This window comes from Lipotes vexillifer, unplaced genomic scaffold, assembly GCF_000442215.2.
Source record: "Lipotes vexillifer unplaced genomic scaffold, Lipotes_vexillifer_v1.1 scaffold678, whole genome shotgun sequence".
Taxonomy (NCBI): domain Eukaryota; kingdom Metazoa; phylum Chordata; class Mammalia; order Artiodactyla; family Lipotidae; genus Lipotes; species Lipotes vexillifer.
The window spans coordinates 497,502-522,833 of record NW_006790338.1 but is presented as its reverse complement, the minus strand read 5'-3'; the positions used below and the strand labels follow the sequence as shown (position 1 = coordinate 522,833).

The following is a 25,332-nucleotide window of genomic DNA, read 5'->3' as shown; positions in this document are numbered from 1 at the left end:
TTCCCTGCTTCTCTCAAGGTAGCATGACCCGCACCCGGTGATATTCTCACATATGCCCTAGATTTTGATAGTAGTTTCTAGAGAGAATGTGACTGTTTTTCTTCTTCTTCTTTTTTTAGAAGATGTTGGGGGTAGGAGTTTAGTTATTTATTTATTTATTTTTGCTGTGTTGGGTCTTTATTTCTGTGCGAGGGCTTTCTCTAGTTGCGGCAAGCGGGGGCCTCTTTTCACTGCGGTGTGCGGGCCTCTCACTATTGTGGCCTCTCTTGTTGCGGAGCACAGGCTCCAGACGCGCAGGCTCAGTAGTTGTGACTCACGGGCCTAGTTGCTCCGCGGCATGTGGGATCCTCCCAGACCAGGGCTCGAACCCGTGTCCCCTGCACTAGCAGGCAGACTCTCAACCACTGCGCCACCAGGGAAGCCCAATGTGACTGTTTTTGATGATCTGTGTCCTAAATCAATGGGCCAATTTGGACACCGAGGTTAAAGATTGCCAATCTTGTTTTAGATAATGCAAAGAAGATGTTCCTTAGTTTTAAAGTTGTCAGATGTTAGCTTGGAAGATACAAAAATTATTCTAAAGGAAGGATATGCAAGGTGGTGGGGAGGCAATCATCCCCAACAGTGATTAGATATAGAATTTGTTCTACCAGGGTTGTAAATCAGCCAAAACTTGCTACCTCATAACAGGCACTGTTTGGTTCTCTGCAGAATTCAAAGATAACCTCCTATTCTTGAGGATAAGATAAAGGCACTAATAGAGAAATATGTTTGGAAATGGTGCTTTTACAAAGTTTGAGGACATCTGTAAAGCAACTATACTCCAATAAAAATTAATTAAGAAAAGAAAAAAAGGGCTTCCCTGGTGGCACAATGGTTGAGAGTCTGCCTGCCCATGCAGGGGACGCGGGTTCGTGCCCCAGTCCAGGAAGATCTCACATGCCGCGGAGCCGCTGGGCCCGTGAGCCATGGACGCTGAGCCTGCGCGTCCGGAGCCCGTGCTCCGCAACGGGAGAGGCCACAACAGTGAGAGGCCCGCGTACCGCAAAAAAAAAAAAAGTTTGAGGACATCTGTGGACACCCAGCTGTATGCCACTGGCACACCATCAAGACTGGGATATTTTTAAATGGCGGCTCTGGATGTATAGAAGTGGTGATGCCACAGACTCACGGGGTCAGGCCAGGAATGTCATATGGGTGTCAAACAGAGCTGTTATTGAAGCCGTTCCTCTTTAGCATTCACCTGAGCATAAAAGAAACCTCTGTGATTGCCTGGCCAGGTTTACTCCTGGCTGCTCTTAGCCTGGTAGCACTCAAGGTGCAGGAGGGCCCAGGGACTCTGCATCTACTCACCGTAACTCAGGGGTGATTGGGAGTGTTGCTGTAGCCTTGTCTAGCTTGGTGGAGTGGAGGACCGGGTGCCCAGACACCCTGCCATTGCTGAGAATGTTCTTCAGCATATGGGATTTGTTAGAGTAAATGACTGGACACGGGATCTGGGTTTTGAGTGACGATAGTTGCTTAAACAAGTCTTTCTATATAATAAGGAGTCCTATCCCAGTCTATTCCTGCCTCCTCAATTTCTTTTAGAATTTATGCTACATTCTAAAGGCATGTACTATGCTGAGAAATGCTCTGAAAGGGCGTTCTATAAAGAACGTCATTCAGAAAGATGACAAAGATGACAAATACTGTACTGTAAACTCTTCATCTCGGAATTTGGAATAAATGAACCCAATATGGTAATCAGTATAACGTAGTAGTATACAAGTGACAATCTGAGGGGAAATCCAAAAAAAATCAGTGAAAGGCTTTTTTCTCTAACTTTCCTTTTCACTTCTAATTCCTTACTTTCTCTGATTTATTTGCTTGATTAAATCCAACTTTTTTGTTACCATATTTGAACAGAGCTTAGTCTCATTCCTTCCAAGGTTCTAACTTAAAGTGAAAAGTTGGTAGGTTCTGTAGATTGTTTTTAAGAGTACTTTCTTAAATTTAATTTTTTTTTATGTTAAAGTATAGTTGATTTACAATGTGTTTGTTTCAGGTGTACAGCAAAGTGATTCAGTTATACAGATACATATATCCATTCTTTTCAGATTCTTTTCCCACATAGGTTATTAAAGATTATTGAGTAGAGTTTCCTGTGTTATACAGTAGGTCCTTGTTGATTATCTATTTTATATATAGTTGTGTGTATATGTTAATCCCCAAACTCCTCATTTATCCCTCTCCTGCCATCTTTCCCCTTTGCTAACCATAAATTTGTTTTTGAAGTCTCTGAGTCTTTCTGTTTTGTAAATAAGTTCATTCATATCATTTTTTTAGATTCCACATATAAACGATATCATATGATATTTGTCTTTCTCTGTCTGACTTACTGCACTTAGTCTGATAATCTCTAGGTCAATCCATGTTGCTGCAAATGGGATATATCCAGAGAAAACCATAATTGGAAAAGATATTGATACATGCAACCCAGTGTTCACTACAGTACTATTTACAGTTGCCAAGACATGGAAGCAACCTGAATGTCCATCAACAGAGGAATGGATGAAGAACATGTGGTACATATTTACAATGGAATATTACTTAGCCATAAAAATAAGAGTACTTTTATTTGTCTTTTGGAGAGAGAAATGGATGCAGCTTAGTGATGAACCCAAACCCTGGAATAACAGAGATTTGAATTATCATCCTAGGTTTACCCTTTACCACTGCAGGGCAGGAGGTAGAGCTCAACTGATTGCTACGTTTATTCAGAGCATAAAAGTGCCAACTGGGGATTTTTATGGAAGTTTCATCACATAGGCATGATTGAACATAAACTGAATTTCCAGCCCCTCGTCAGAGAACTGGGTGGGTGGGTGGAGGTGAAAGTTTCAAGCTTCTAATCATGGCTTGGTCTTTCTGATGACCAGTCCCATCCAGAAGCCCACCAAGAGTCACCTCATTAGAACAAAATACATTCCTATTATCCAGGAAATTCCAAGGGATTTAGGAGCTTCGTGTCAGGATGCAGGGTCAAAGACCCATATTAGAATAAAAGATGCTCCTGGTGTATCTATTTAGGAAATTACAAGGGTTTTAGGAGCTCTGTGCCAGAAACTGGGAGCAGAGATGAATATATACATTTTCTATTATCTCACAGCAACAAAGGCTAAGCTATGAGAGTTGGTGCCAGGCTGCATCTGCCCAGAGGAAGGGCTGTCTTCTTCTAATTCACTCAAAGGTGCCTATGGGCTAGTGATAGTCCTAGAGAGGACAGAAGATTAACTTGTTTGGGGCAGTAACTGTGCTGTGGTTCCAGAATTCTTTCCTCAGAAAAGTATTCTGGACAATCTACCTCTAAGATAGGGCTTTTTAGGTTCCAGCTTCAGTTAGAGATCTTCCTAAGTAGTAAACATTCATGGAGTATGTCCAGTCAACAGAAAGCTAGGAGATCAGTTCTGTAAAATGAAAAAGGAATTATAATATCTTTTTACTTCCAGGATGCTTACCTAATTGTTTCTTATCATCATTTCTTTTTTCAGCGAACATATAGGATTCTAATTTTGCTAAGCCTTTCCTAATTGTCTCCGAATTCTTTAAATTAAATATAACGAATGTTGCATATTTAAAATATGCTTATCAGCCTGTTCTTCAATTAAGTTTGTAATGATTTCATTCCCTTTGTTGCGGCAAGAATGGCCATGTTGTCACCCTAAAAATATGGGACCTGGAGTCAAACTACCCGGGTTTGAATCCCATCTTTGCCACTTACCATCTGTGGTAGGTTACATTTTCCCAGATGGACACACAGTCCTCCTGTTCCTCTTGCTCTTCTTTTTTTTTCCCCCCTTATAAATTTATTTATTTATTTATTTTTGGTTGTGTTGGGTCTTGTTGCTGCGCCCGGGCTTTCTCTAGTTGCGGAGAGTGGGGGCAGCTCTTCATTGCGGTGCACAGGCTTCTCATTGCAGTGGCTTCTCTTGTTGTGGAGCACCGGCTCTAGGTGCACAGGCTTCAGTAGTTGTGGCACGCGGGCTCAGTAGTTGTGGCTCACGGACTCTAGAGCGCAGGCTCAGTAGTTGTAGCGCACGGGCTTAGTTGCTCCATGGCATGTGGGATTTTCCCGGACCAGGGCTCGAACCTGTGTCCCCTGCTTTGGCAGGTGGATTCTTAACCACTGCGCCACCAGGGAAGCCCCCTCATGCTCTTCTTATAAGGGGATATTGACTCCACTCTTATCAAGGTAGGGGGCAGATTTATCCCCTTGAATCTGGACAGGTCTCTAATTATCATAGAAGTAAAACTATGTGACTTTCAAGACTAGGTCTTAAAAGGCATATGTGGACCATTACACAGCAACACAAGGAACTAACAATTGATACATGCACAAGTGGATGGATCTGAAGGGCATTATGTGTAGTGAAAAAAAAGCCAATCTTAAAAGGTTACGTACTGTGCAATTCCATTTATGTAACATTCTTGAAATGATAAAGCTATAGAGTTGAAGAACAGGTGTGCTGTTGCCAAGGGACAGGTATCAGGGTGGGGAGGAGTGGGCGTGACTATCAAGAAGTAGCACAAGGGAGTCCCGGGATGCAACAGTTTTGTATGTTGATTGTGGTGGCAATTACATGCATCTTAATATGCAATCGAATTGCACAGAACACACGCGCAGGCACACACGTACACAAATGAGGGCATGTAATAACTGGTAAAATGGAGTAAGTTCACAGTCTAGTTAATTGTATTGTTAATTTCCTGGTTATGATATTGGCCTGCAGTTACAGAAGATCACTGCTGGGGGAAGCTGAGTGATGGGTTCATGGGACTCTGTTACTGTATTTGCAACTTCCTGTTAGTCTATAATTAACTCAATAGAAAAAGTTTTTTTTTGTTTGTTTTTTTAGGTCGTACAGGTTTCATCGGTCCTTTCGGGATGCTTGTTTTTGGAGCCCAGCTGCGATGCTATAGGTATGTCCAGGCCACATGGAGAGGTTATTGTGGGGTTCTGCATGACAGCCCCATCTGGGGTCCCAGTCAATAGACACGAGTGGGGAAACAGTCACAGCTGCCATCTGACTGCAACCGCGTGTGAGACCCCAGGTGAGAATCTCTAAATAAGAACTGCTCAGCTGAGACTAGTCAACCTCTAGTGAGGTAAGAGTAAAGTAATATTATTGCTTTAAGCCACTAGGGTTTGAGATAATTCATTAGGCGACAAAAGATGACCAGAATACCATCAATGGGACCTGGGCACCTCTGTGCCCCAGGTTTTTAATTTACTTATGAAAAAGTAATAGTGCCCGCACGACAGTTTATTGCAAGCATGAAACAAGTAATCGAGTAAAGAATCTAGGGCAGTGCTTAATGAGGTTCATAAATGTTAGCTCCAGTTATTATTACTGTGTATCCAAACTATAACAAAAGGACAAGCAAGATATTAAATAGCCCATTTAGCTCTGGGTCAATTCCAAAATGACACTAAATGACTTGTACCCTCTTATCCCCAGAGATTGAGAGCAAGCCACAAGAACTTGGCAATGGAGTGGCTTCTATCTTGAGCACATCCTTGTATGACCTCTACCCTGTGGTTTGCCTGTGGGGTAAGTGTACATTCTAAAAATAAATGATGGTCCTATTAAGTTACCCCCCTCTACCTCAACCCCAGAGGGAGTAACTTATTTCTTCTATATGGGTTAAAAGTATTTGTGGGTGCTAATCTGTTCCCTGGGACGAAGAACATTCTTTTATGGAAAATGTCTGTTGCTTGAACAACACTTCAGCTAGTTGGAAGCCCACTTTGTAATACACAGCATTAAAAAAGGCCTTCTCCCTTTCCCCAATTTGAGCACAGTGTGCTAACTCAAAGCCCTTTTCACTGTGCACCATTAAACAAAAAATTATCCTATAATTCCCACCCTACTCCTACCTCCTGACCACACAGTTATTGCACCTACAGGTCAGGACAGCAGACAACCTTTGGAAGGAAGAATTGACAGAAGGGGAGGCAGAATTGATTCGGAGGAGCATGGTGTCCTGAGGTCACCCCCAAGGAGTCTGAATTTCCCTCCAGAGTTAGTGCCTGGTCGGAAACCAAGGAGGGGCCATTTCACCCAAAAGTGCTGACTACAGCTGCCTGGCAGAGCAGGGATGCACTGCAGCAATAGAAGCCCTTGGGCAGCATCTGGATAAATACTTAGAACTTCAGACTTTGGAAAATGCCGAATCATTAACCCTTAGGTTTTAGTCCTTGCCTGTGATCTGTATGGGTGTTTTTGGAGGTTGCCCTGAAATCTGGATTCACTATGACTAACTCAGCCCAGTCAACCTTGTCTGTAATACTTAATCCCTACACAGAAAGAAAAAAATGAGAGGAAAAAAACTCGATGTGTGGGACAGGGGGAGGAGGGTAGGGGTGCTGGGGACACACCCACACCCACACCCACACAGATGACGGAACAGTTTCTGCATCATCAATTTGAACTTTATCTGAGTTATCACAAAACACCATTAAAATATAACCTGAGGGCTTCCCTTGTGGCGCACTGGTTGAGAGTCCGCCTGCCGATGCAGGGGACACAGATTCGTGCCCCGGGCCGGGAAGATCCCACATGCTGCCGAGCGGCTGGGCCCGTGAGCCATGGCCGCTGAGCCTGCGCGTCCGGAGCCTGTGCTCCGCAACGGGAGAGGCCACAACAGTGAGAGGCCCGCGTAACGCGCAAAAAAAAAAAAAAAAAAAAAAAAAAAAAAAAAAAAAATATATATATATATATATATATAAATAACCTGAGCTATATTTCCCTGCTGCAGTTATAACAATGTTGTGATAGCATCTCTCCTGATGTATCTGTGATTAATGGCCTTTGTCATTAAGGTTTTCACATCCAAGGTGGCTTTGAATGCAAATATGCATTTTATCCAGGAGATGTTGGGGAAGATATCATAGAGTTGCCTGAAAACTAGGACAAATATCTCAATAGCTAGAGAATCAAGAACTCCTGTTTAACAAATGACCTGTTTTACAAAGTACCACAGCTGGCCCTGACACTCTCCTGACCTCACCACTGGGAGTTCTTAAGAGAATGACAGTGACACCAACCCTAGCTTAAGTATTTGATAAAGCCTATGGGTTCTGAAGTGTAATAAAGGAAGTAAGTTGAAAACAACAGGTTGGATAGTGAACCTCAGAGAAAGTTTCTATAAATGAAAATTGCCGATGGGGCATAAAGTAAATAACACAAGGGGCGTAAATAATACAAGTAATTCAAGTAAATAATACAAGGGGCATAAAGTAAGTAATACACCTTAAATTGCACCCGTTAGGGATTACTTGCAATTCATCATCATCATCATCCTCTTTATTTTTTAAAAATTTTTTTAATGAAGGCTTTATTTTATTTATTTATTTATTTTTTGCGGTACGCGGGCCTCTCACTGTTGTGGCCTCTCTTGTTGTGGAGCAGAGGCTCCGGACGTGCAGGCTCAGCGGCCATGGCTCACAGGCCCAGCCGCTCCGACCGGGGCGCAAACCCGTGTCCCCTGCATCGGCAGGCGGACTCTCAACCACTGCGCCACCAGGGAAGCCCGACAGAGACTTTTTAAAATCAAATTCCTATGGCTAGGACCTAGCCTGGCAACTGAAGTATACTTGATAAATAAAAACTCAGAAGACTAGTCATCAGCACTTAATTTTAATTAAAATTGATAGTTTAGATTAAGAACAGGACTAGAATAGTGTTTACAATCAACTTCTGAAAAATCACATTTATATAAAGGAAATAAAACAGGTCAGCAGAAGTCCAAGAAAGGTGCAGCTTGTAGTATTGCACGTGGATGAAATATGCTGTTCAGGGTAGCATAATACTTAGGCCACACAAGGCAAGGAGGAGGAGACAAATACAGAGGACAAACCCCTAGTTAGTATTTATTCTGGATTCTTCAGTGAGCTCAAAAATATGTCGTATTTTTGAAACATTCAGCTAGAGCTCTTTATAAGGATGACTGTGTCTTCAACACCTTTTAGTTACAGCCATGCTTTTCATTCCAAATCATGCACAAGTTTAACGTACAGCTTCTACCTCACATAATGGGACATCTGTTAAATCAAAACCACCCAGTGCCACAGGCCATGAGAAGTGGGAAAGGGAATGAATTTCTACTTTATACAATTTTAGGGAATAGTGCCGTGGCTATAGTTTACCCTTTCAAGCACTCTTCATTTTGGTCATTTGTATCAGAACATGAAGAAAAGTGACAGTGAGTACAAATGGACACTAAAAGTAATTCCTAGGCTACTAGTAGAAAGTAAAATAAAATTAAAAAAAAGTCTCCTGCCACATTCACAAAGGTGGCATAACTGTATGGGTAAGAAAAAGGCTGTAAACTTATAGAAAAGATAAACTCTGGCTTCTAAACAAATTACAGAATTGATTTTGCCTTTACTCTTGAGGGTTATAGAGAAAAATGTAAACCAGTGGACCGAGTTACCAAAAACACACATCCTCCAAAGGCGAGGGATGACCTTAAAGTTTGGCCTGAGCTAGTTTTGTCTTCAAGTTTTCTCCGAGTTTATCCATGAACTCAAATGTATTCAAGTAGTCAGAACGCTGCACACTAATAGCAGAGGAAAAAGAAAAGAAGGAAATTTAGTTTGTCTTTGATCTGGTGGCAGGTAGAGGAAAAGTCCTAGACATGCTACTTAAAGTAACATTCTATTTATTTCTAGAAGAAAACTGATTAATGTGAACAAGCTATAAGTTTATGGCCGATGACTGCGTTCAAGGTTCAAGGGGCTAACCCAGGTTACAGGCAGTCTGAGCAGAGTCTGGGCCACACACACACTCACAGGAGGTTCCTGGCCATGTAGCTTTGAGGGTGAAACTGCCCCAGAGCTTCATTCAGACTAATGCCTGGGACACTGAAATCATCCCACTTCTTATTCCTCATTCTTAAAAATAATAGAACATATCCAGGTACAGTCATGCTTTTACTCATATCCCCACAAAATGTCACATGTCCTCAAAAAAAACCTTTTGTAAAAAATTTATTCCTAAGTATTTTATTCTTTTTGATACTATCATAAATAGAATATTTCAAATACGTTTTTCAAATATTTCAAAAAAAATAGTTTTGCTCCCACTGTGAATGTGATGGTTCTTCCATTTCCATTTTTGTCTATTGGTGGTGTAAGGAAAAGCTACTTTGTTGTTGCTTATTTATCTAGTATCCAGCTACCTTAGCCTTTTTTTGTTGAATTGTTTGAATTTTATAGATATATAATTTATAACCTGAAAATAAAGACAATTTCATCACTTCTTTTCACATTAAAAAGAAAAAAGCTTTAGTGCTCTTATTTCTACCTTTGTCTTAGTTAAAAAGCAAAAGACAATGGACTGGCTATCTAATCCTGCTAATAGGTGCCTATTCAAATCGGCTTGGAAGTAACATACCCATAGGAACATTTCAAACACTGTATTCTTGCTGGAAATTTAAGATAAGAAAGATGTAGTGATGGAGTGTATCCCCATTACTGAGGTATACTGACCCTAACAGAGATCTCTGAGGACAAATGGATGGGACACGGGATTGGTGTTAAATTTTAGTATTGTTTCTTGATGTGAGTCATAGTAGCCAACTTTGATTGAGGGAGGAATCCCTGAGCCGCAGCTGATCCAGCTGGGATACAGGCTACCACGTTCTCAAAAAAGTCCTGGGCGATACATGGGCCCTCAAATATCTGACTGCTGGTTACAGATACTTAAGGAAGGGACTATGATAAACCAGACATCTTATACCTGCACTGCTTACTTTTCTTACTGTAAATTGAGGAAAATAAAGAGGTAGAATAAAATAGTCTTGGGGGTCCCTTTGTTTCTAAATGCCTATAATTTTCTTGTTAAATTAAGCAGAACCTTGCCACCCACTTGACTGTAACTAGATCAGGGGTGAGCAAACTACAGCTTGGCCCATGAACCCAGTCTGGGCTGCAGCCCAGTTCTGTACACAGGGTTTGACTGGAACACTGCCACACCCATTAGCTTTTGTGTCACCACTGACCGCTTTCCTGCCATGGAGGCAAAGTTTAATAATTGCCGTATGTTCCACAAAGGCTGAAATGTTTATTATCTGACAATTTACAGATGTCTGCTGACTCCTGAACCAGATGACAAATACTAATTCATGCAACTCCAAAAAGCACTTGATATTTTGAGTCCAGTGAGGATAAATGGTAATTTGACCACAGAGCTTAGGGCATCTTATACTTACTTGGCTAAACCTTTAATACAAGCAGCCAAGTCCTTGGTCATGAAGCCAGCCTCAATGGTCTCAATACAGACTTCTTCCAAAACCTTTGCAAAGAAGCTGAGGTCTTTATTGTTATCAAGTTTAGCTCTGTGGGCTAAGCCTCTGGTCCAGGCAAAAATGGAAGCTAAAAGAGAGGGAGAAAAAAAAAGCACACTTCAATCACACTGGTTAGAAATATTCCCAAGTGCCTCAGTTCCCCAAAATAGAACATTTTTTTTGTTTGTTTGTTTAGGTAACTGACTTCATTGGATGCTATCTGCATGAGCTGTTAAGTTTTAGGAAACTTGGAAACATTTTACCAAATTGAAACTTTTCAAAAAACCTGCACTTTTGTAGAGAAAATGTTTTGGATTTTGTTAGACCTTTAAGAAAGCACATATTCAGGGTAGGAATACATGATGCTTAAGGCATTTACGAATTTGGAAAAGGTCACAATCTCTTCTACCTCTTGTCTATATTGGTCTCTTCTCTTTCCAGGCTATAATCTGTTTTAAAGTGCTATCCCTAAAACCTAGTTAAAAGGATCTAACAATGTGGCTTTAGATTCTTAGCTACATGTGACATTTCACTGCAGCAGAGGAAAAGGAAAATGCTTGTTGATAACATTCTTCTCTGTAATGAATATTCTCCCACAAACTGGAAAAGCATATATTGTGTATATTTTAAGAAACATATTAAAACAGTTCTTATGAGTAGAGCAAATCAGCTATTTGGTGGTGATTTTATACACAAGGCATTGGGCAGCCAAAGGAACACATCTGAGCCCCTTTGGAGATTTCTACTCTGGTTGGAAATCAATGTAGCAGCAAACAGTATCTTACAACTAACACACCATTGTAAAGCAATTATACCCCAATAAAGATGTTAAAAAAAAAAAAAAAATGGAAGCAATGGGATTGGTGGATGTCTCCTGTCCTTTCTGGTACATTCGGTAGTGACGTGTTACAGTCCCGTGGGCAGCCTCTGCTTCTACTGTCTTGCCATCTGGACAAACCAGCACACTGGTCATCATGCCAAGAGAGCCATAACCTATGAGTGGCAGAACATGAGTATGGGATTCAATGGCATGAAGAGCACTGGGTCTCCCAGAGGTGAGAGAAAATGACTTTGTCTTGACGGGTCTCAGTGAGCAAAATAAATATGAGCACGTGGAGCCCCCAGTAATTCTTCTGCCTTTCAGAAAAGGCTGTGCTTTTTCTTCACTTATCTACCTCAGAGGCACCTGCTCCATGATGAAGAACTCATGGTCTGACTGCCTGCATTCCATCCTAGTTCCGTGACTCCCTAACTACTGTGGCTCAGTTTTCTTACCTGTAAAAGGGGAATAGTAGAAACACCTATTTCATAGGGTTGTTGTGAGAACTAGATGAATATGCATATGTTCGTGAATATATATGAAAAGAATACATATTCCTATTCCTTAGACTAGTACCTGCCACAGAGTAAGAGCTCAATATATTACTGTCATGCTTATGTGCAGATACTCTGCTGTTCCAGGAAAATAAAGATTAATGAGTTGTCTCCTGCCATCAAGCTGCTCAAGGGCTCATGTGGGACTGGGAAGAGAAAGCTGATTAAAAACAGAATGGGATGGGGCTTCCCTGGTGGCACAGTGGTTAAGAATCCGCCTGCCAATGCAGGGGACACGGGTTCAAGCCCTGGTCCGGGAAGATCCCACATGCTGTGGAGCAACTAAGCCCGTGTGCCACAACTACTGAGCCTGCGCTCCAGAGCCCGTGAGCCACAACTCCTGAAGCCTGCGCACCTACAGCCCGTGCTCCGCAACAAGAGAAGTCACTGCAATGAGAAGCCTGCACACTGCAACGAAGAGTAGCCCCCGCTTGCCACAGCTAGAGAAAGCCTGCACGCAGCAACAAAGACCCAACGCAGCCAAAAATAAATAAATTAATTAAAAAACAAACAAAAAAACCCCACAGAACGGGATGGGTCCAAGCACCTCCCACTCGCCCCTGCTCTCTTTCACAGCCTCCCCAGAACGACTCTATTCTGTGGTTTCCTATTCAGAGAACCACATTACAACTTTTAAGTCCATACAATTGATTTTTCTTCTTTTCTCTTTTTTTTACACTCGAGTTCCAAGAACACTTTTCTCCATTTCTGCTACCTCCCAATAACACCTGTGGAGTTAATACTGCAAATTTATAATAGGCTGCTACTTTGTTTGAGAGTAAGTAAATAAACCCTTTTTAAACTCATCTTTGTGTACAATGGCAATTTCTGTGCTGAATTAGCAGCTCCTTTCCTATCACTGTGTTGGTATGAGGCTTTAGTAGAGTCTCAAATATTCATTGACTGGAGACGTTCAGGGCCATATCCACGGTGAATGTGTCTATCTATTTATATTAGGAGACACTAGTTGGTATGACTGTCAAAACTGAGGAGAGAAATAAAATGTTTGGTGTGAGTCCAAAGTAGTTCATGCCTCTAGAGAAGAATGAACGTAAGAACAGCTCGGCTGGGGGCTTTCCTGGTGGTGCAGTGGTTGAGAGTCCGCCTGTCGATGCAGGGGACACGAGTTCGTGACCCGGTCTGGGAGGATCCCACATGCCGCAGAGCGGCTGGGCCCATGAGCCATGGCTGCTGAGCCTGTGCTCCGCAGCGGGAAAGGCCACAACAGTGAGAGGCCCGCGTACTGCAAAAAAAGAAAAAAAAAAGAACAGCTCGGCTGCCTTTTAATCTGTTTAGCTACATTGAGGTCACCTTTATCTACAGGTGCTGCTCAGACACAGAGCCTTGGTTCCAGGTATCTTACCGGTGCACTGCTGGACACTGCAATTCCACATACCTATTTTGAAATCCTTTGAACCTCCATAACTTGACAATTACATTGGAGATATCCCTCCAGATACCCTCTTTTTTTTTTTTTTTTACCCTCTTCTTATTGCCATGACGACATTTAGAAATGATGGAATGATTTGGGTCCCTTTCTAAGAACTCTGATTACCAGGAAGCTTTTGTAGGCACCACAGAATCACCACAAAGCAACACTCCTTCCTCTGCTGCATTCAATATAAACGATTGTCAGGACGTAGGAGAAACAGAAGGAGGGTAAAGGAGAACTCATTTATCGGACATAAAAGTTATCTTTAACCAGGCAGATTTACTGATTTTCAAACTGATAGGAGATGATTAACTTTTCATAAGAGAAAGAAAAAGTAGTACTTCCTGGGGAAAAGCAAACATAATTAAAGCTACCACAAACATTCATCGGGGGAAATTCAGTTTACACAGCTACCCTGAGTAACTGAAGTTGGAGGGCAACTTGGTGCCGAGGAAATCAGGGAAGGGAGCTTTTTTGCTCATTTGGTCCTTATCTCTGGCATGAAGCTCCTGGTTCCTGGAATTTCTGTGGAGAGCCCGGGGCTTCTTTGCTCAATTCTGTGTGTTTCAAGATAAGCAGTAAACACGTGTGTCTTACAGGGTGACAGAAGAGCCATCAAGGCTGGCAAAAGGGGCATGATCTGTAACTGTCTCCAGAAGAATGGGCTGTCGGAGGGAGGCCCCTCGCTTAGGAGACAACCCTGGGTCCTCCTTGCCCGAGTCCCCTAGCTTTTCAGGTTCTCATCAGAAGGCAGATAAGCGTGGGGGGTGGTTTTCAGATTGGGCCGCTGGGCTACCACTGGAGGCAGGGAAGCTTCAGGCGGGGAAAGGGCTGAGACATAAGCTATGTGAGCCTCTGAGGCTGGAGCCCCGAGTCTCAACCCACGAGTTAATTCCTGTGCGTCCCTGCCAGAAGTCGCCTACCCAGTCTGAGCTTAATCTCCTCATCTGTCAGCTGAGAAGATGGACCAGGATGCCTTGCGGTGTTAACATTTCATGACTTTTAGCAGCAAAGGGCCACAGAATCCCCCTTCCTGTACCAGAGAGCTAGCAGGGCACGACCTGTCTGCTGCAGGCCAAGCCCACCTCCACTTGGTACTCCAGCTCCTTACCTTGGGCCACAGAGTCCGACTGCACATCCCCATCATAGTTTTTACAGGCCCAGATGAAGCCTCCTTCTGATTTCATAGCTTGGGCCACCATGTCATCGATGAGCCTGTGCTCATACCAGATATTCTGAGCTTCAAACTGAGATTTGTACTGCCTAAGAAACAAGAAAGAAAAGAGAACGACAAAGAAAACTGGTTTTGTTGGGATACCATGTGCCTCTCCAAAGGAGTCGGGGTGGGGTTGGAAGCAGCACATTTTAGCTGAAGCAACACAAATTTGGGAACCAGACAGACATGGGCTCAAATCTCTGCCCACTCATTTTCTAGCTGTGAAACCCCAATTTCCCCTTCTGTAAGGGTGATTTCATCCACTCTGCAGAGATGTGAGAATTAAGCAAGACGGTGGAGTGTTCCAAGTACTACTTTCACAGTTTTCAATACACCACTAATGAGATTCGTGAGATTCAGCTTACTTTAAGAGTGTAACCAGGAAGAAAAAGACTACTTTACTGCTCAATATCATTCAGGAAACTAGGATAGCTTCTAGGTTTGATATAGATAGGTAGTAGAAGGAGGAATTAAAATGTCTCAGGAAAGATACCTAAAATCCTAGCCGTGGCCTGAATGCTTGTATCTAAAAGGGAGGGATACTATCTTAAAAGTCAACAAGCGCTCAGGTATTGTTGAACTCAAAGTTGTTGTAAATGTGGACTTAAGTTCAAATGACTCCACTAAAGCAGAGTTTTATTAATTTATTTTTAATAAAATCAATCAATTAATTAATTTAAACTTTTTGGCCCACGGCTTATGGGATCTTAATTCCCTGGACCAGGGATTGAACCCATGCCCTCAGCAGTAAAAGCGTGGAGTCCTAACCACTGGACCACCAGGGAATTCCCAAAAGCAGAGTTTTATTTATTTATTATTATTATTATTTTTTTGTGGTACGTGGGCCTCTCACTGTTGTGGCCTCTCCCGTTGCGGAGCACAGGCTCCGGACGCGCAGGTTCAGGGGCCGTGGCTCACGGGCCCAGCTGCTCCGCGGCATGTGGGATCTTCCCGGACTGGGGCACGAACCCGTGTCCCCTGCATCGGCAGGCGGACTCTCATCCACTGCGCCACCAGGGAAGCCCCCAAGAGCAGTTTTAAATCATAACAGTGGGCTTCAGAAAGAATGGAAATGGGCCCAAACTCAAACTCACACCCATGAAAAATCAGAACTTTCTATCACTAACAGGGTACCTTTACTCACACATTAAATAACTCTGGCCCTGAAGAAAATAAACGTGGGGCCTTTATCTGAGAACACATTTCCCTTCTAAAAGCAATTCAAGAGTTTCGTTTCACTCCTGTTAAATCTCAGTTTTGTCCTTATCTGAATGGGATAGTTATGGTTTTCACTCAATTTGTCCCACAATCAAAGGGATAAGCATACGAATTCTATATTATAAATGCCAGCTTATGTGACAGAAAAGAAAAAGAACTGTAGTTACTTGTCATATATCTCCTGAAAGATGTCTTTAAAACGTCCATCATATTTCTTTAGAATAGTGTTTTTGGTGCTCAGATACAAAGGCCAATTCTTAGATAGAGCCATCAGGAAAGAACTGTGTGCAAAATCTTCGATTGCCTTATCTTGATTGTACATCCCCATGGCAACACCACTACCCTCTGTGAGGGGACAACAATGAGGGAAAAAAGAAAGGTAAACAGGGTATAGTTGTAACAAGTCTATATACACCCACCACCCCCAAAACACCCAATTCCCAGCTCTCATGTCTGAGTCCAGGCTTCAGACTTCAATATTCCATGAGTTCCTGAGACACACAATCAGAGGAAAGTCAGTTCTAGGTAAGGACATTCTAACTTGTTCTGAAAGGGCAACATAAATGAGAAAAACATGGTCTTTAGGATCCTAAAGTTCTTGAAATACCAAAAGCTACTGAAACGAACCAGAAATACACTCAAGAGGTGAATAATTTTTAAAGTCTCTTTTCATACTTTAAAAATTTCAAGCATGTGTTTTAAACTCGAAGTGTGAACTCAATCCTTAGCTACTGAGAAAACTTTGCATTTCAATTACTGGATGAAAATTCTTGTAATTTCCTGGCGGATACTGAAAGTTCATTCTGTCATTGGTAGAAATAATTACACTCCATGTAATCACTGGTGTTTCACAGCTCTTATTGTTTGAACTTTGTTATTACTGAAAGCTAGAACTTCAATCTGTGCCACTGCCGGGGGCCAGCTTGGGCCGAGGATGTTTGAGCTGCTGAAACTGGCAGAACTAGATTCCATTAAAATGATATGATTTAGAGGAGTCAAGGAAAACAATAGCTAGGTAAGTTTTGAGGTTTTTGTTTGTGTGAGTGCTTTTAACAACCTTAACAGTGGAGAAAGAGGGTCCTCTGTTCTTACAACGGCTTTTGGGAGGGATTTGCCATAATGGACCTTAGAAGCAGCAGGAAGGGGGTCAAGAAGAGGCCAAAAAAAACAAACATTCCACTTTCACAGAACAAATACTCAGAAGGACAAGAAGAAAACTTCAGCAAATAAATAATGCAGCTATTTTCAAATACAAACCCTACCAGAGCCAAAGGGCAGGATTACATGACAGGCCATTTGGGGCTATTAATGTTTAATTTGTGCACAACAGACTCCTGTCAACCTTCCCTCCATGTTTTAAGAGAGATGCATAATTATCTACTTGCATTTCCAATTATCTCTATGCATTTCCAATTAAGTGGCTAGTTCTTTTTATGCCTTTAGCAATGCCACAGGAATCCATGGCATTGATTTTGAGTCCTATGGAAATGTTGTAGATTCAGGTTGTATTTTTAGGCAGCCACACAATTTTCACAGAACTTTAAAAAACCAGTAATAACGCTGTCTAAATGATCTGCGAAAAAAATGAAAGATGTAGCTCATGGTGGACTTACACATACCTGTGAAGTTATGTACCAGGAATGTCGTTTTGGGGGATCCATCGCTTGGCGTGTAGGATATCTCTACTTTTCCAGGCCCCGGGACAACAAAATCAGTTGCTCTGTACTGTATGGGGGAAAAAAGGTATACTAAAAAAACAAAAACAAGAAAAACCCCCACAAAAACCCAAAACTGTCCTAGCTAGTTGGTGGTAGTACACATTAGAAATCAATATTTATCAGGGGTCTACCATGCATGGGGCAGTTTTCTGAGTACAGATATGGGTATGAGAGAGAATAACAAAATATTTCCCCTTATGAAGCTTAAGACCTAACAAAGACAAAAAAAGAAGTAACATTAGAGCTTTCAAATGTCAAAAGGGGGCACAGATAAAAAATACTATTGGAGGGCTTCCCTGGTGGCGCAGTGGTTGAGAGTCCGCCTGCCGACGCAGGGGACACGGGTTCGCGCCCCGGTCTGGGAAGATCCCACATGCCGCGGAGCGGCTAGGCCTGTGAGCCATGGCCGCTGGGCCTGCGCGTCCCGAGCCTGTGCTCCGCAACGGGAGAGGCCACAACGGTGAGAGGCCCGCGTACCGCAAAAAAAAAAAAAAAATGATTAACTTGTATCCCTTATTACCTCATTTGATTCTTCCATCAATCTTACAAGGGAGGAACTGTGATGTAGTGGAAATAATGCATCTAGGGTCAAAAGACTCGGGATCTGGTCCTTGGACCTTCAGGACTCAGTCTCTTCATGGTAATCACTGCTACTAATGCCCAGCCCAGGACCTGTCCACATGAAGTAATCGTTCTGAAAACAGCTGCAGCAGGCTGACAACCCTTAGGAAAGGGCCTGTGGAGGACAGCTACCTTTGTCATGGGTATGGAAAATGTGCCCAACCCACACTAGGCTTATGTCAATCTTTGCTGCCTTGTATCTTCTTCAATGGCTTAGATTAGAATACTTTCAGAGTCAGGTACCAGCCGATGCCAGCCAAACCTATTTGTCTACGTTTGTGTAGAATAATACTAATAACAGCTGGTAGAAAAGCTGTCAGATAACGATACAGATTAAATATCTACTCTAGGCAGAATATTTCTGACATATAAAGTCCTTCACTATGGGTGGTAATTGATTCCTATTTCTCAAAAGCCAGAAACCGAGGCACCAAAGTACAATAAATGCTTTCTAGAGGTTTGGAATTTTCAATCTAGACTTTAATAAATAGAATGACCATTCTTCCAGGTGACTGATGCCAAAATAATAATCTAAAAAAAAAAAGAAAGGAAAAGGACATCATTGAACTTGTAAGAACTTAAGAGTGGTGTTCCCAGGATTAGTGAGCTTGTAGCACTCCCATCTACATCCCCTCTCCTGGGCCTCTGAGAGGTATCTGTGAAGGGACTGGCCAGGATGAAGGGATAGTCTGAGCCACACGGTAGAACAAAGTGAACTACCCCTCAAGGACGACCTGGTGACCCTGCCCCCAGGAACGGAGAGTGGTCTGCTCTACCCATACTATTTTTAAGGATGGCTACATCAAAGCCTCTGGGTGTCAGCATCAGGGAGACTTGTTTTTAAGGCTCTTTTAAGACATAAGCTGCTTTCTATGAAAGTCTAAAACTTCAGTTTCAACACAGAACTTTTGTTTAGCTGGCAATTTTTGTTTAATTTGGCAACAAGCCTACTTGTATAGAAGTACAGAAATTGTACTTTTTTTTTCCCCAAGCAGGAAGGGAATGCTTTAAAGAGACTGTTTTCAACTACTGAGTCAGTTTTTCCTTTTATGCATGAAACGATCATGTTTAATATAATCTTCGGTAGTTCTCAACTCTGTCTGCACATTAGAATCACCTGGGGAGCTTTAAAATGCCATGGAATTCAGATTTAGCTGGTGTAGGGTGGGACTCAGGCACTGGAATTAAAACAAACAAAATTTTTTTAAAACGCGAAGCAAAATAAAACAAACACCAAAAAACCTGTAAAGGGACCTTACTGTACAGCCACAGGGTTTGGCTGAACCACTGATTTGGCCGAACCACAGGAAATTATCTAAATAAAAATGTCTACATCATATGGTTTAATCTAATAAAAAGACAAGGAAGAAAAAAACATGCCTGAAAAAAATCATTTGTGTTGAGACAGGTACCTATCTGTAAGTTTATCTGTATTTACTTTTATCTAAATGTATACATACATTCATTTCTCAATTCTGTACCTCACTTAATGGGAGTAGATAAAATAAAGATAAGAATAAAGCACATATAAATCAGAACTGCTGGGCAGTCAAAGCCCGTGAAAAAATAATATGGATTTTTTGATGATGGCCATTCTGACTGGTGTGAGATGAAATCTCATTGTAGTTTTGATTTGCACTTCTCTAATGATTAATGCTTTGTGACCGCCTGGAGGGGTGGGATAGGGAGGGTGGGAGGGAGATGCAAGAGGGAAGAGATATGGGAACATATGTATAACTGATTCACTTTGTTATAAAGCAGAAGCTAACACGCCATTGTAAAGCAATTATACTCCAATAAAGATGTAAAAAAAAAAGAATATGGAAAATCAAGTTATGCCAACACCACTTACTTGATCGCCATAAGCATGACGACCTATGATGATGGGTTTTACCCATCCACTCACAATCCGGGGGATATTTTTGCAGATAATAGCTTCTCTGAACACAGTGCCACCCAGAATATTTCGGATGGTGCCATTTGGTGATTTCCACATTTGTTTCAACTTGAACTCCTCTACCCTCTTCTCATCGGGGGTGATGGTGGCACACTTGACACCAACGTTGTATTTCTTTATAGCTTCTGCAGCGTCCTTGGTGACCTGGTCATTGGTGGCATCGCGATTCTCTATGCCTAAATCATAGCTGGGAGGGAAAAATTGTAAGCGTAACTTTCCAGGTAAACCGACAGGAGATTGAGGGTACTCCTATTCTATCCCCATGCACCACTCTGTGCATGGTGATGGCATGCAGGGCCTGCCCTGCAGAAAGTGAAGACTCCATATGTATGTACCCAAATCCGCTAAGTTTTAGCATTAGTGTATCCTAGACACAGAAGATGGCTGCCAACTAAAAAAAAGCACCAAGAAAGGCTGGACTGCTAGGCCACGCATGCCTCCCTGTGTGTGGGAAGCTGTCTAACAGGAAACTAAATGGAAACCACTGCGCTCTGCCCTGCTGCCTGCTCTTCACCATAGAGGCAATAATAGCACACCAGCAACCTTTCTGCAGACTGCCTTCAGCACGATTAACATAAGAATGCAAGCCCAAACATTAATTTTCCCTTAGTAAATATTGTGCTCTAAAAATAAAGGGGTCAGAAGGTTTAAAGGGTTTCTAGTATTTTGGCGTTGAAGTGTTGGAGTTACAGATGAGACGGACACTGCCAAAAAAAGCTAATGACCCCTTCATTAATGACAATTAGTCATATGAAGAACCTTTCCCTAAATCTTGGGCAAATCTCTTTCTTCTGGAAACAAGCCTGCAGTTTATAGAATAAGTAATGGAATCCAGCAGTGGTTTTATATACCCCAGTGAATTATAGCTTAATGCACACCAACACCCAGATTGCAAGTTATTCAGAGCAGGAAAGAATGCTGGTTGTCCATGAAGTATAGAAAAAGACTGTAAAGCTGTATTTAAAGTATGTAATAGTTTGCCAAAAGCAGGAAAAACAAAACAGTAATCAACAGTTTATTTTGTTCTCCAAGGCTTTAAAAGTTTTTCAAATTTTTTCAGCCTTCAAAACTTGCTGAACCATTAAGCCTCTAGATTTCTTGCTTCAGTTCCTGTATTTTCCTTTCCTTAGATATCCCAACTTGTGATGGAAATGCAAAAGGGAATCCAATCTTACAATGTATTTCCAAATAATAATTCCAAACTGCTTTGACTGTTTTGGCTTCCTCCCTCCCCTTGAGGGTGTATCATGCATTTGCATTAACCAGACCTCCGTAGGAAATATCCTTCCTTCTTAGTCTTGTAAGGGGTCATGATGACCCACTACTTGCTTTGTACGCACAGATGTGGATTGTGTGTAAACTGTCAATACATCATTTGGGTCAATACAACCCTTTACTCAAAAACTTCCTTAACTGCTCTTCCACCTCTAGCGGGCAGAACAGTCCTCAGAGCTTTCTGAAAGACTGTCTCCTGGGTTATAATCCTCAAGTTGGCATGAATAAAATTTTCCATTTCTTTCTTAGATCGATTATTGGTTAATTTTTTTTTCATCGACACTTACAAAGCCACTGACTTTCTTATGGTTTAGGGAGTGCTCAATATCTATAAATGTCTACTCCTAACTCAAACAAGCAATGTGGTCAGCAGTATTTATGTTCGTAGGAAACATTTTTCATCAGAAGAACCTGCCAGCAAATTAGTGGATTTTTTGCTTCTCTTCTTAACATTTCTAAGCGAAAAGAATGAATAAATGGCCTTGATTACTGCCTAGCCAACAGAAAATAAAACAAATGAATCACTCCACTCCCCTCAAAAAGAACGCATCATGTAATAATAATAGCAATTTTGGAACAACTTACACTTGTTTAAGTCTCCAAAAATTCTTTAGTCTTTAGCCAGTGACTTTTTGCCTTCTAGACATAATGACTGTCCTTTAAACCTCCTTATGCCTCTATACTAAAGCAGCTCAAAAGCATCTTTGCATTTACTATACTGGGAAGAGCTCTGCAAATTCACCTATTATCATGTAAAGTGTTTGTAAAATGCTTCTTTAACCATTTGGATGATTTTTTTTTTTAAACTTTAATTAATTAATTAATTTGGGCTGCACTGAGTCTTCGTGGCTGGGCTTTCTCTAGTTCCGCTTAGTTGCAGTGCGGGGGCTTCTCATTGCAGTGGCTTCTCTCGTTGCGAGCACGGGCTCTAGGCACGCAGGCTTCAGTAGTTGTGGTGCACGGGTTTATTTGCTCCACGGCATGTGGGATCTTCGCAGACCAGGGATCGAACCTGTGTCCCCTGCGTTGGCAGGCGGATTCCTAACCACTGCACCACCAGGGAAGTCCCTGGATGATGTTTTTAAAGTGTCATTTCCTGTGTGTTTGGTGGACCTCTGCAGATATTTGCTCCCTCCCTCTCATGGCTGCAATATAGATATATCATCAACACCTTAGGCTTAGAGTAATTAAAAAGGGCATTTAATGACAACATGTGAATTAAATGTCTACACCCAAGCAAATAACAGGCCCTCAGGACAGTCTGAGGAATAATTCTGGGTCAAGGCAAACACACTTACAGTTGCCAGTAGTTTGGCTAAAATGTGTTGTTCAACATATTACCCTGCCAGTCTTCAGCCACTCCACCCCTGTGAAAATTCTGTCTCTACCTAGTCCAAATGTACAAAGAGCACGAGCAAATGTATGAAAAACATAGGGGGGGAAGAAAATGAAAGAATTCCATAGAGATTTTCATATCTGTCCCCAAATACTTTTTTTTTTTGCGGTACGCGGGCCTCTCACTGTTGTGGCCTCTCCCGTTGTGGAGCACAGGCTCTGGACGCACAGGCTCATCGGCCATGGCTCACGGGCCCAGCTGCTCTGCGGCATGTGGGATATTCCCGGACCGGGGCACGAACTCGTGTCCCCTGCATGGGCAGGCGGACTCTCAACCACTGCGCCACCAGGGAAGCCCCCCAAATACTTTTAATACAGGGTAAAGGCTCCAATCTCCAGGACACAAATGGTTTACAGAACTTCTGAAAGGTCGGGGTTATATTAGATAATGTCAAGAATTCTTTCTGTGCTACAATTGTATGAAAAGGGTAAAAGACAAGGAATGAAAAGGTAACAAGGTCCACTGACTAGTTAAATAGAGTGACAGAAAATACACTAACCTTCTGAAAGGACAAAATTGTGTTAACTACATTCTTTACAGATTAACAGAGGATGTAGCTCTATTATTTTCCCCTCCGCAAATAATACCTCCTGCTGCTCTTGGCCACTGATTTATTACAAATAAAACCCTCACAGGAAATAGAGGCTTGGAAAGACCTGAGAATTACTTTGTTGCCATTATAATTCTTCTCTTCTGAAAAATTACAAGTTCAGTGTTTCTAGTATTATGTTAAAATTAAAATAGAAGATTCATTTGCATATATATTTGAAACCCAGTCCCCCTAAAATCAAATTCCCTTACTGAGTTTATGATTAATCTATCTGAAACTTTATTCCCTTGCTGTTCCCCTCTGACCTCAATCCTGTGCTAATTTAACACTAATCAACCAGAATCAGATGACTAAAATTGCTATTATAGACAACATTGTTAATGACTAAAATTGATGTTGTAGATATCATCAGTTACTACAAACTCAGGTTGTTTCTCCAGGTCAAGATGAGCTAACAGACCCCCAAGCCATGAACCACCTGGCCAGGGAAGGTAAACAGGACACATCCTGACCCACTGAAACTAACATTTAAGAAATGTCACAGAAATTTCACAAGCTTCTCAGTTCTTCCCCCAACAACCCCAACTCAAAGACCAATTTGGAGTGGATCTGAGACTTGTCTCCCACTCCCTTCTTGGCGCCCTGCAAATAACCCCTTACTTTGCTGCAAACACCTACTGTCAGAGTTTGGCTTTCTGTACCACGGCACACCAGTTACACATTCATTTGCATATAAGCTCACCAAAAGCTTTATACACAAGGTACAATGGTATCTATGTAAAAAAGCGACTTATACCCTGAAATCACATATGCTTTCTGACTTTGCTGCTTGGCAGAGTGATTCATTTACCTGTGCAGGTCCAATTCCACATAGGGAAAAATAAGTTTCTCTTTAATCAACTCCCAAATGATTCGTGTCATTTCATCTCCTTGCATCTCTACTACAGAACCGCCTTGGATTTTTTGAGACATTTTGACTTCAATAAACCTTCAAGAGGAAAAATGATAAGACACATATCTCATCATTTGCCTCATTACCATGTAAAAACAAAATACAATTTGGTGACTACTAAAAGAACAATTCATAACAGCATGACTGCATAAAAAGCTAATAATAACAATTACATTAACCATTAGAATCGAATACGTTTGCTGTATAAAGCATCATGTTACATGCTTCTTGTGTGGTTTCTGAATCAACATTCACAACAACCCTGTAAGATGGAAATTATTTTTCCATTCTACTTTGCTAAAAGAAAAAAAAGCTTTTGCAAGGCCATCTGGCTGGAGGGTCGGGGAGCCTAAGCCTGTCACATGCCCTTAATAATGTAATCATTATTCTTGACTGTTGGTTTGTCCTATAAAATGAGATTATTTCCACGATATCATGTTTATTTGAAAACCTCTATCCAACTCCTCATTTTACTGCGCCCTCAAGAGGAGCAGAATGATGTGTGCTACTATTTCCCCTCTTTTAAGAGGCTGTTTTGGTTAAAACAACTATCCTTGAGGAGATTCAACAAGTTCCAGCGACCCATTTTAAAGAAACTTTAAGTCCTTTTAAAAGTGAAAGATGAAGAATTCCAGGTGGAACTATATTCTCCTAGAGACAATAATGGATATCGGGGATGTCACACTGAATACAAAGTGATTTCTCAGAGAAATCTGTACGTATAGAGAAGGACTACTGTCCAGGACACGCCCCTGTCCTGTCCTCAGTATCCCAACTCCTGGACTGTTCTGGCTGTTAGTGGGCAAAGACAAGCTGCCAGTGGGGGGGACAGGGGATTGGAATTGTTCCAGGAAGAGGTGTCTTCTTGGGATGTGGGGGGATGCCAGATTCAAATCAATCTGATTCCCAGAGAGGGCAGGGGTACACCCTTTGGATGAGGCTTAAAGAAAGGCGTGTTTCCTGAGAGGCAGAGGAGGCCCTGAGCCTGCTAAAGGTTCCCTTTCATGGTGCTCTAATGGAAACTTTTTTTCTCCCTAGCAACATAACTGCAGATTGCTTTTATTCTTTTAAGTTATGGCTGAGGACTGGAAGTCAGGAGAACTGACTAAAAAAATTATGAAGTAAGAGGCCTGTAAACAGTATTTCTTAAAAAGTTAAGCTAAAGTAATTTGGTCTTTAAATTTTAAAACGTAAAGATTAGTAGACTGTGAGCTTCAGTTCCTCACCACAAGCCAGGACATATTCCTAACCTCTAGGCCCATTTTCACTTCCCAATTTCTAACTCTGGGAT

The 25,332-nt window shown here is 41.8% G+C and overlaps 1 protein-coding gene across 2 annotated transcripts; it reads right to left on the bottom strand.

The window, feature by feature from the left end:
• Positions 1-8,513: 8,513 nt before the first annotated feature.
• Positions 8,514-24,061, bottom strand: IDH1 (isocitrate dehydrogenase (NADP(+)) 1). 2 transcript variants are annotated; one of them, XM_007463648.1, is made up of 8 exons: positions 23,940-24,061; positions 19,764-20,055; positions 17,192-17,297; positions 15,740-15,917; positions 14,250-14,401; positions 11,188-11,325; positions 10,258-10,423; positions 8,514-8,604 (listed from the first exon to the last, which is right to left on the bottom strand). In XM_007463648.1, exons 1-8 carry the CDS (start codon positions 24,059-24,061, stop codon positions 8,514-8,516), a joined length of 1,245 nt encoding a protein of 414 aa, XP_007463710.1. The 2 variants fall into 2 exon arrangements, with proteins under 2 accessions (XP_007463710.1, XP_007463711.1); XM_007463649.1 differs by having other exon boundaries at positions 15,740-15,910; positions 17,188-17,297; positions 23,940-24,028.
• Between the last annotated feature and the right edge of the window lie 1,271 nt (positions 24,062-25,332).